Source organism: Danio rerio, chromosome 13 (assembly GCF_049306965.1).
Source record: "Danio rerio strain Tuebingen ecotype United States chromosome 13, GRCz12tu, whole genome shotgun sequence".
In the NCBI taxonomy this organism is placed as follows: domain Eukaryota; kingdom Metazoa; phylum Chordata; class Actinopteri; order Cypriniformes; family Danionidae; genus Danio; species Danio rerio.
In genome coordinates this window covers 450,136-462,500 of record NC_133188.1, presented here as the reverse complement: position 1 = coordinate 462,500, position 12,365 = coordinate 450,136, and the positions used below count along the sequence as shown (strand labels likewise).

Sequence of the window (12,365 nt, the reverse complement as noted above, 5' to 3'; positions counted from 1 at the left end):
TGTTGTCTGTCATGTTTCTGACGCTTCTCAGATCTCTGCATGGGAATGATATCTCTGAGCTGCCGGACGGGATCTTCTCTGACGCTCAGTCACTGTCACATCTGTGAGTACAGCGAACACATCTTTCTGTGTTTGCATAGGAATAAGATTTATTGATCTGAATTGGCTTAATTCATGTGTTTATGTAGTTGCTAGGGTATCTAAATGGTTGCTCCAGTTTAATAAGTGAAAACAACAGAGATTTGATCATCTTGAATGAAAATAGCTCGAACCCAGTTATCTGCAATGTTCCAGGACTGAGATATGACGGGTTAATGTTGTTATATGGTTGCTAGGGTGCTATAAGTGGTTGCTAGAGAGTGGTTTTAAGTTTGTTATATCTCTATATAATACCTGCTTGATAGTCCGAGTAAAACCAGCCCACCCACAATACTCTGTGACTGTCTAAACGAGGGTGTCCAAACTCCATCCTGGAGGGCCGGTGTCCTGGAGAATATATCTCCAACCCTAATCAAACACACCTGAACCAGCTAATCAAGCTCGCACTAGATATACTAGAAACTTCCAGGCAGGTGTGTTGAAGCAAGTTGGAGCTGAACTCAGCAGGACACCGGCCCTGCAGGACTGAGTTTGGACACCCCTGCTCTAAACCAGAGATCTGGATTCACACACATAGTGTGTGCCAGTGTTAAGTCAGCTGGGATTTTTGTGATTTGTTCATGCCCCTTATTGGGTCAGTTTCCCCCCGACCTCTTAGAAAAGTCAGAGTATATTTCTATCTAAGAAACTGGCTTCTTATTCATCAGTCTGCGACATATCATGCAGGATGAGTTAGATATTTAGTATAAGAGGCATAGCGCCATCTAGTGCTGAAGATGGAGGAGTACAGTCAACACATCAGTCTGTCTGAACACTTTCTCTGACATATTAAAGGGATAGTTCAACTAAAAATGTTCATTTACTCACTATTTACTCCTTATCAAGAGCTTCAACGCTGTCTTAAAAGGTATTAAAAGATGATAAATTAATTTAGAGAAACTTAGGCCCTTTAAAATTATTAAGAATCTTAAATGCTATTTTAATAAGTGTGTTGCAGATTTTTGTGGATCGTGATGTCAGTGCAGTTGTTGCCTCTAACTTTATTTCACTTCAGAATAGTTCAGCCTGTGATGCAATTTGTAGAATTGTAATTATATATGTTGCATATAAAACACATATATTTCCTAAATGTGAAATCCAGATGTGAACTGGTGTGTCATTTATTCAGTTTACATATATTTCAGATTCTATATAGAGCAAGACAATATTTGGCTGAGATGCACCTATCTGTGGGCTCCAAAAATACTAAATACTGAGAAAATCACCTTTAAAGTTGAAGAAATGAAGCTGTCAGCACTGCAGAGTACTGATCAGAGATATAGTTGTGATATATTTACACTAGGAAATGTTCTGGATAACATGAGCTGGATATCCACATGCTTGTTGTAGTCATATAGTAATCATGGATGTGTGTGTTTGCTCAGGGCGATCGGGGCCAATCCTCTGCACTGTGACTGCGGGCTCCGCTGGCTCTCAGACTGGGTGAAGACCGGCTATAAGGAGCCCGGCATCGCCCGCTGCGCCAGCCCACACGGCATGGAGGGAAAACTGCTGCTCACCACGCCTGCAAAGAGGTTCGAGTGCCAAGGTAAACCCATCAGAGAGAGCAGCGGAGACTCATCCAGTCAGCTGGAGATGCTTTTCTTATTGCATATTTATGTCTGGCTCACATCTCTTCAGCTATTCCAGAACAAAAACTGTTCCTCATAGTTTACTCATACATATTAGTGCTGTCAAATGATTATTGCAATGTTTGTGTTTACATAATGCGTGTGTGTGTGTGTGTGTAATCTCTGTGTATATACGTATATTGCATATATATATGTGTGTACTTAAAAAATGTAACATACAAAAAACAAAAGCTTAAAATGAACATACATATTCATATCTATATATATAGTTTGTATCAGATATTAATATTCGATTTATAAATATAAGTAAACATTTTCTGTAATATATACATGTGTGTATATAGATATATAAGTACATATGTGCATATATATATATATATATATATATAAGCACGATTTATCTTTTGACCACACTAATATATATATTTTGTATGTATGTATGTGTGTGTGTGTGTGTGTGTGTGTGTGTGTGTGTGTGTGTGTGTGTGTGTGTGTGTGTGTGTAACTGTGCATGTGGATATGTATGTGTGTTTGTGTATATGTGTGTGTGTGTGTGCATGTGTCTGTGTTTGCATATGTGTGTTTGTGTGTGCATGCCTGTGTATGTGTGTGTATGTGTGTGTGTGTGTGTAACTGTGCATATGGATATGTGTGTGTGTGCATGTGTCTGTTTGCATATGTGTGTGTTTGTGCGTGCATGCCTGCGTGTGTGTGTGTGTGTGTGTGTGTGTGTGTGTGTGTGTAACTGTGCATGTGGATATGTATGTATGCATGTATGTGTGTATGTGTGTTTGTGTGCATGTGTAACTGTGTGCATCTGTGCATGTGTGTAACTGTGTGTGTGTGCACATATGGGCGCATGTGTCTGTGTATGCATATGTGTGTGTGTGTGCGTGCGTGCCTGTGTATGTGTGTGTGTGTGTGTGTGTATGTGTGCATGTGGATATGTGTGTGTATATGTGTGTGTGTGTGTGCATGTGTCTGTGTTTGCATATGTGTGTGTTTGTGCGTGCATGCCTGTGTGTGTGTGTGTGTGTGTGTGTGTGTGCGTGTGTATCTGTGCATGTGGACATGTATGTATGCATGTATGTGTGTGTGTGTGTGTGTGTGTGTGTATGTGTATGTGTGTTTGTGTGTGTGTGTGCAAATGGGTGCATGTGTGTGTGTGCATGTTTCTGTGTATGCATATGTGTGTGCGTGTGCGTGCGTGCCTGTGTATGTGTGTGTGTGTGTGTGTGTGTGTGTAACTGTGCATGTGGATATGTGTGTGTATATGTGTGTGTGTGTGTGCATGTGTCTGTGTTTGCATATGTGTGTGTTTGTGCGTGCATGCCTGTGTGTGTGTGTGTGTGTGTGTGTGTGTGTGTGTGTGTGTGTGTGTGTGTGTGTGTGCGTGTGTATCTGTGCATGTGGACATGTATGTATGCATGTATGTGTGTGTGTGTGTGTGTGTGTCTGTGTGTGTGTTTGTGTGCATGTGTAACTGTGTGCATCTGTGCATGTGTGTAACTGTGTGTGTGCGCATGTTTCTGTGTATGCATATGTGTGTGCGTGTTCAGGTGAGGTGGACTCTGCTATCCTAGCGAAGTGTAACCCGTGTGCATCAGGGCCGTGTCTGCATCAGGGTGTGTGTGAGGCGGATCAGACAGACGGCTACAGGTGCAGGTGTGCAGACGGATTCAAGGTGAGCGCAGTCAACACACACCTGATGGAGAATCACAGTTATAACCAAACTCTGAGAACGTTCAGCTTTAAATCTCCTGAAGTCAGAGTCAAAAGCAGGACTACACAGACAGAACAGCAGCAATATGCTGATCACCATCTCTCTCTGTCTGTGTCCCAATAATCTGCTTCAGTTCTGGGAAATCATCTTGCTTTTGTCTTTTTTCTTCCCCCATTGTCAGATTATTTTGCTTGGTTTTAGTGGAAACTCCTTTAATTTTGACTCATTATTTCTGAAAACAGGACTATATGTTTTGGTGGTCTAGAAAAAGCTTCTTGATTTAAGAGTTTGTAGATATTTGGACTAGAAATGAGACAGAAACTCTCAATAAGCAAAGCATATTAGCGGTGTACTCAGACATGAAGATGTTTCGTTGAGTTCTGCAGTGCACTCATCTCATTTGCTGAACAGGGTAAGAACTGTGAGACGGTGGTGAACGCGTGTGTCAGTGAGCCGTGTAAGAACGGAGGAACGTGTCACGTGTCCACAGACGAGGATGAAGGATACAGGTGAGGGCGTCTCAGCATCATCATGCTCTAATGTGTGAATCAGCTGCAAACTATTAGTGCACAAGGGGCCGAACACACAGAACCTGCTTTAAAAGTTGCTGAATGCTCATAAATATACTCTCATTTCAGTGTAATAAGCAAGTAACCATGCTGCTGTACCATGCATGTCTTAAATCTCACATACCTCACATCTTTCTGAGCTAAACTATGGTCTGGAGTCATTGTGAAAGTGTTAATGCCCTCACACACTGCATCAACATCACAACCCCTATCTAACGCAGTGCATTTGTGTTTCCTCAGCTGTTCGTGTGCTGCTGGTTTTGAAGGTCCCTCATGTGAGGTGGACACTGACGAGTGTAGAGATAATGACTGTCAGAACGGAGCCACCTGCATTGACGGCATCAACAATTACACATGTCTGTGCGCCCCGTTCTACACAGGTACATGCATGAACGCCTGATTAAAGGAGAGTTCACACAAAAATGAAGATTTCTCAGGGCGTCCGAACTGAGCTGAGTCTGTTGTTCTTGTATGGAATAAATCGCTGTCATACATATTGTGTGCATAAATAAAATTCATGCATCTGTAATTATGAAAACGTAAAGGGAAATAGAGCATACTCATAATTTTATGAGGGAACAATTCCAAAATCTGCTATTAGAACAGACACAGATGCGACACTTTATTTGTCTGTGAATGGTGACAGGTTTCTTAGATAATAAATAACACATACAAACCAGTCTGAATCAATAGCCGTGGCTCCTGATGACACACTGAGCTCTTAACACGGCTCTGTATAAGAAATTGAACATCATTTACAACATTATTAGCTTTTGTATACTTACAATATTAAAGCAACAGGGCTACAATCAGACTACATTCACACATGCACTGACATCTGTTTGACCAGGCTGTGGAGCTAATACTATTGCAAATTATGTTCAGTTTCTTACACGGAGCCTTGTTAAGACCCCAGAGTGTCATCAAATCAATATGTATGGCTCCTGAACTCATTGGTATGTTTATTTTTACTGTGTGTGTAGGGGAAATGTGTGAGGATTTGGAGGACATGTGTTCATCTGCACGCAGCCCATGTAAACAGCAGTCCACCTGCTTCATCACAGTCACTGGACCAAAGTAAACACTCTTCTGTCAGACATATTATTATTATTATTATTATTATTATTATTAATATTATTAATAATATTATTGTTATTGTCATCATTATTATTGTTATTATTATTATTGTTATTATTATTATTATTATTGTTGTTGTTGTTGTTGTTGTTGTTGTTGTTGTTATTATTATTATTATTGTTGTTATTGTTATTATTATTATTATTGTTATTTTTGTTGTTGTTATTGTTGTTATTATTACTATTATTATTTTTATTATTATTTTTATTATTGTTGTTGTTATTATTATTTCTATTATTATTAATAATAATAATAATAATATTATTATTATTATTATTATTATTATTGTTATCATTATTATTATTATTATTATTATGTATTGTTGTTATCATTGTTGTTGTTGTTATTATTATTATTGTTAATATTATTGTTATTACTATTATTATTGTTATTTTTATTATTATTATTATTGTTGTTGTTGTTGTTATCATTGTTGTTGTTATTATTATTATTATTATTTTTTATTAATATTATTATTATAGTTGTTATTGTTATTATTATTATTATTAATATTAATATTATTGTTATTACTATTATTATTATTATTGTTATCATTATTATTATTATTATTACTATTATTATTTTTAATATTATTTTTATTAATATTATTATTATTGTTGTTATTGTTATTATTATTATTATTATTATTATTATTATTATTATTATTATTATTATGTGTTTATGAAGAGCCTACTTCTAATTTAGCACAAAACACTTGAACTAGGAGTTTACTAACTGCTTTAATTTTAAAAAATTTAATTAATAAATGCTTTAATTTAAGAATTACACTGGTAATAAGACAGAAACTCTTCAGAAAAAGATTTTCTTTTTAATTTAAAGGAGAAATTACAATTTTCTTTGATTGTTTTTCTTTTTCAACAACAATGTAATAATAAGCATGTGTGTGTGTGTCTGTCTGCCTCTCTCTCTCTCTCTGTCTGTGTATGCGTGTGTGTGTGCAGGTGTATCTGCGCTGCTGGTTATGTGGGTGAGGACTGCAGTGTGAATTATGATGACTGTAAGGATCACCGCTGTCAGAACGGAGCTCAGTGTGTGGACGAGCTTAACGGATACTCCTGCGTCTGCCAGAAGGGATACAGGTCTGTTCTGCACAGCAAATTAATATCAAACAACACAGAATATAATACAAGAAAACACTGAAGGTAGAGTCAAAAACCTTTAACCATGCACTTCAGCAGTTTCCTAACAGTGATGTTGTGGTGATTCTACAGTTGCTATGGAAACTTAACTACAGTAATTGATGTTGTGGTGATTCTACAGTTGCTATGGAAACTTAACTACAGTAATTGATGTTGTGGTGATTCTACAGTCGCTATGGAAACTTAACTACAGTAATTGATGTTGTGGTGATTCTACAGTCGCTATGGAAACTTAACTACAGTAAATGATGTTGTGGTGATTCTACAGTTGCTATGGAAACTTAACTACAGTAATTGATGTTGTAGTAATTCAACCAGTTGCTATGGCAACGCAACGACTTCAATAGTAATAATAAGCCAGTGTTTATAACCGTGACCTAAACTGAAGTGATACCCGGATCTCTGTGTGAGTGAGCTTTGAGGTGATCTGCGGTTGTTTTTCAGTGGTCAGCTTTGTGAAGTGGCGCCTCCTCCTCGTTCTCCGTGTGAGCGGGCCGACTGCCAGAACAACGCCCCATGTGTGGAGCGCGCTGGGCACCCGCTGTGCCAGTGTCTGGAGGGCTTCGGTGGGCCGCGCTGTGAAAAGCTGGTCAGCGTCAACTTTGTGGACCGAGACTCGTATCTGCTGCTGAGCGACCTGAAGAACTGGCCGCAGGCTAACATCACGCTACAGGTATTCAACTAACAACTCCATCTCTGCTTTTACAGTAGACGTCCAAACATTTTCAATGGGGTATTTGCACAGGGACTTTTAATTTGTACTTATAAACATATTACTGTATAATAATAGGCAAGGCATCACGTTTCATCAGTTGGCAATTCTGTGTGGAGTTTGCATGTTCTCCCTGTGTTGGTGTGGGTTTTCTCTGGGTGCTCCGGTTTCCCCCACAGTCCAAACACATACAGGTGAATTGGGTACGCTAAAATTGTCCATAGTGTATGAGTGTGAATGAATGTGTAGGGATATTTCCCAGTGATGGGTTGCAGCTAGGAACGGCATCTGCAATGTAAAAAATATGCTGGATAAGTTGGCGGTTCATTCTGAATGAATGAATAAACTAGTTATTAGGCTATATACATAGGGACTTTTAATTTGTACATAAAAATATATTACCACAAATTAATAGGCTACATGCATAGGGACTTTTAATTTGTACTTTAAAACACATTGCTACATATTAATAGGCTGTATGCATAGGGACTTTTAATTTGTACGTAAAAATATGTTACTCCATATTAATAGGCTATTTGCATAGGGACTTTTAATTTGTACTTAAAAATATGTTACTCCATATTAATAGGCTATTTGCATAGGGACTTTTAATTTGTACCTTGTAAACACATTGCTACATATTAATAGGCTGTATGCATAGGGACTTTTAATTTGTACGTAAAAATATGTTACTCCATATTAATAGGCTACATGCATAGGGACTTTTAATTTGTACTTAAATTATATTGCAGCATATTAATAGGGTATATGCTAAGGGACTTTTAATTTGTACTTACAAACACACTACTGCATATTAATAGGCTAAACGCACAAAAAACGGACTTTTATTTTGTAAAATGGGTTTCTTGTGTTCTGTTGATCTGCTCTTCAGGTGTCCACAGCTGAAGATAATGGCATTCTTCTGTACAATGGAGACAACGATCATATTGCAGTGGAGATTCATGAAGGTCATGTTAAAGTCAGCTACGACCCCGGCAGCCAACAAAGCCACGCCATCTACAGGTGAACACTGAACACTGCTGTCTATAATGAGCACCTATTCACTATTGAGCTGTGTGATTAGAGATCATGAGTTTTTCTGTTCAGCATTTCCCCCTCACACCTGTAGAATCTCCGTATATATAATCTGACGGTCCTCTGCTGTGTGTTTTGTGCGCAGCACTGAGACGGTCAATGATGGTCAGTTCCACACCGTAGAGCTGGTGACCTTTGACCAGATGGTGAATCTGTCTATAGACGGCGGCAGCCCCACGACCATGGACAGCTTCGGGAAGGTGCAGCCGCTGAGGGGAGAAGCTCCGCTGTATGTAGGAGGTAAGAGGGAACAACACATCTCTGCATCTGTTTATATACAACACATACTTTACAGTGAGCGTGCATCAGTCAATGCATTAGTGAACAGTGAACAGCACATCTGTTAGAGGTGAGATCAGTCCATGGTGTCTCCAGAATGTGTCTGTAAAGTTTCAGCTTAAAATATCCATCAGATCTTTTACTTTACATGCAGAACATGCCTATTTCACACGCAATCATTCATTTAATCAGTGTAAATCTACAACTGAGCTCTAAATAATCCTCCATAAACATGTTCTCTGTGGTTTACACATGTTTAATCAGATTAAATCCACAATTCAGCTGTAAATAATCCAAATAATAAGTCATCTAAATTGTAAATGATAATCTGAGTGAAGTGTTGTGTGTGTGTGTTCAGGCATGCCGGTGAGCGTTCACCCCACAGCGCCGCGGGTCTGGCAGATCCAGAACAGCTCCAGCTTCCACGGCTGCATCCAGAATCTGTACATCAACAATGAGCTGCAGGATTTCACCAAGACGCAGATGAAGCCCGGCGTGGTGCCCGGATGTGAGCCCTGCAGGAAGATATACTGCCTGCATGGCATCTGCCAGCCCAACACCGCCACCGGGCCTGTGTGCCACTGCCAGCCGGGCTGGAGCGGGCAGCACTGCGACCAGCCGCTGGCGAACCCCTGCATGGGCAGCAAGTGAGTTCTGCTGTTTACAGCCCCAGTACAGTGTCACATTACACATTATTAGTTAGACTCAAGCAGAATCTAGTGTCATCCATGATATTCTGAGTGAGTGATAACACTTGAAGGGGCGACTGTCATGAAGTCTTTATAATCATCACATTACACATCATGAATGTGAATGAGACTTTATGCATGGTTATAACAACTCTTATAAGTGTCGTTCACTCAGTTATGACATTTTTAAATGCAAATATGACATTGTTTGTCATCACAACGTGACATTACCAAGACAACATGACTTGACTCACATGAATGATTAACCCTTTATAATCATGACATGAGATTTTATCAAGCGGCAACCTCCCGCTCTCCCTCGTGAAGCTAATACGGAGGTAACAGACTGCAATTCATCGTAATTCTGCTAATCCTGGTTCCATATAGAGCAGATTTCTATTGATCCCAGTGTTAAAATAGCCAATTTTACAGCATAAAAAAGGTGCTTACAGCCTGGTACAAAGAACCATTTTGGTGCATACAGCTAATATTACCCTGAATTTTTTTTATAACTCATCCGTTTCCTTTATGTTAGGGTATATTAGGTTTGCATAATTAAGGGCGTGGCCACTTGAGTGACAGCTAGATCTCGCTGGTCGCCGTCTCCTCAGCTGATTCCGGCTGATTAGCTGCTGAACTCAGCATATTCATCCTATTTCTGTGTTGTTTTATGCGACTTTACACAGTCTGTCGTCTTTTGTAATTATTTCCCACAATTATCAGATGATATGGCATGCTGAGTGCACTTAATTGTGCTCACAAACCATTCACATGGCCTCCATTTCCCAGCTGAATAAAGTTATATACTTATACACCATCTCTATACATGTATTTGCTTTATTTAAGATCATTCATCATTTTATAATGTTCTTTAGAGCTGTAATGCTCTCCAGAATCTGCCAGATTGATCAGCTGTAGGCTCTGGAACAGTCATACAGTGTTATGCTGGAGTTCATCAATAGTCTTGCATTTACTAACACACACTATATCTGAAGTGTTTGGAAGTCATTCACACTTTCCTCCTGTTGAAAATCATCATAAGAGCACTGTTTAGTGGCTCAGTGTGATACAGCAGTGTTTTTAAAAGATTAAACACTTTATTAATATAGTGTACAGCCAAGCACATGTGGTCAGAACACAAACGAGTCGCAGGTAATGAAGTATTCAGCGTTTCTCTCAAAGGAAAGCCTAAGCAGAATACCAGCAGGCGTCTGTAGCTCCGCCCACGCTCCGCCTCTTTGCCCTTATTTGGTGTGCCCTGGTTGGTGCGATGACGCATGAACAAAAAAGGCAACGGTTGGCCACACCTACTGGTAGCTTCTTTTGGGTTCTTCAGAAACATATGGGTGACGTCACGGATACTGCGTCCATATCTTTTACAGTCTATGGTATTTATGCATGCTTATGACATCTGTTATTAAGTGTTATTCGCTCAGTTTAGCCATTGTATCATCTTTGTGTTCATAATGACATAACTGAGCTAATGACACTTGACACACATGAATGTGAATAAGATTTTATGCATGCTTAAAGTTAAATGTCATTAGCTCAAACATGCTAAAATGGCAAAACTGAGCCAATAACACTTAATAACAGACGTCATAAGCATGCATAAAAACTCATGTCATGATTATAAAGGATTCATGTGATTCATGTTGTCTTAGTAATGTCAAGTTGTCATAACAGTGTCATCTTTGCATGTAAAAATGTCATAACTGAGCGGTTGTTATAAGCATGCATGAAATCTTATTCACATTCATAACTGATGTCATGGTTATAAATGCTTCACGACAGCCTTATGAACACCCCTTCAGTTAAAGTGTTAGCACTGTAGTTTCAGTGGATTAATTGTAATAAGATATGAGTCGTACACTTTTTGCCATGTAATGTTGTTTTTCCTTGTGGCTGCTTAAATCAGTGGCCATCAGACTGAGCTGCCGCTGGTGTTCTCCACAGGTGTGTTCACGGCAGGTGTATACCGATGGACATGCAGTCGTACCGCTGTGAGTGCCAGGAGGGTTTTCATGGTGCGCTGTGCAACCAACATGAAGAGCTGTTCAACCCGTGCCGAAAACTGCAGTGCAAACACGGCCACTGCCAGATCTCTGACACAGGAGACGCGTACTGCCACTGCGAGCCGGGCTACAGCGGAGACCTGTGTGACCGCGGTGAGAAAACTACACTGAACACATCACCTACAGTGCAGAGATTACATGTGTTGAAGCTTATTAGATGTATTAGCTCATTCAATCCACCAGTCCCGCATGTGTTTGGACTGTGGGGGAAACCGGAGCACCCGGAGGAAACCCACGCCAACACGGGGAGAACATGCAAACTCCACACAGAAACACCAACTAACCCAGCCGAGGCTCCATGCTGCCTACAGCATTGGATGTAGGTAATTGTGATGTTGTTTTCAGTCAAAACTCATTTCACACAGCATGATTTGAATCACCGACAGCTCTAGATATTCAGCACGCCAAATATCTCACAGGCATCGACGACTCATCGGCGATTCTCTCAGATCGCGTCTTTCAATAGTTCACATTGTGTGACTGTCACTCACGTGCACGAGCACCGATTTGCCTGTGATTTCATGCATTTGTCTGCGATTTCTCAAAACCTGTCGGCGAGTCAAAATCGGGGATAAAATCATGCAGTCTGAACTCGGCATTACACATACACTTTGCACAATAAAATAAAATATGAACCCTTTAATTTCCTCAACAACAAAAAATATTAGAATTGCATTTCTTAACTCCTAATATCGCTGGTTAACACACTCAATGCTTTTTTTTTCAACACATCCCATAATTTCTAAAATATCAACCTTCACCAATATGTTGGTTTGTGGTTTAAGTACCAGAATTAATACGAAAAGTCTGAAAAAATGAAGTGGAGGACCAATTTATTTAAAAAATATTCAAAATAAAACTTTTTTGAATACTAAATCATCTTTATTTTTTGAAGTATGCCATAAAATAATACTCATTTAAAATGTTTTTTTGTTTTTTTTTTGCAATAAAACCAAAATTAAGTGTAGTATTGCAACAGGATTATTTGTTTGTTTTCTTTGTAAACCAACAATGCTGTGCGTAAACTATTATTTAAAACAGGTAAATCATGGTCAACTATTTAGTAGAGCAGGCAGTCAATGAATTTCAGAAAATGTCCACTTCGTTCAGGCGATCTCGGACCGTTTGTTTTGCCGTGGATCTGAATGTAACTGTGGTGTTCACATATGCCCAAATGAATCCAGCTAAGGGCAAAC

General features: G+C 39.3%; 1 protein-coding gene across 2 annotated transcripts in view; it reads left to right on the top strand.

Moving 5' to 3' along the window:
* slit1a (slit homolog 1a (Drosophila)) overlaps nt 1-12,365 on the top strand; it is an 86,763-nt gene that overhangs the window by 68,653 nt on the left and 5,745 nt on the right. For both annotated transcript variants that reach the window (XM_073919588.1, NM_001034968.1), the window contains 12 exon segments: nt 32-103; nt 1,524-1,687; nt 3,290-3,414; nt 3,865-3,962; nt 4,263-4,402; nt 5,006-5,099; nt 6,122-6,259; nt 6,764-6,992; nt 7,924-8,054; nt 8,212-8,366; nt 8,764-9,052; nt 11,051-11,262. In XM_073919588.1, coding sequence (XP_073775689.1) covers nt 32-103; nt 1,524-1,687; nt 3,290-3,414; nt 3,865-3,962; nt 4,263-4,402; nt 5,006-5,099; nt 6,122-6,259; nt 6,764-6,992; nt 7,924-8,054; nt 8,212-8,366; nt 8,764-9,052; nt 11,051-11,262 — 1,847 coding nt within the window.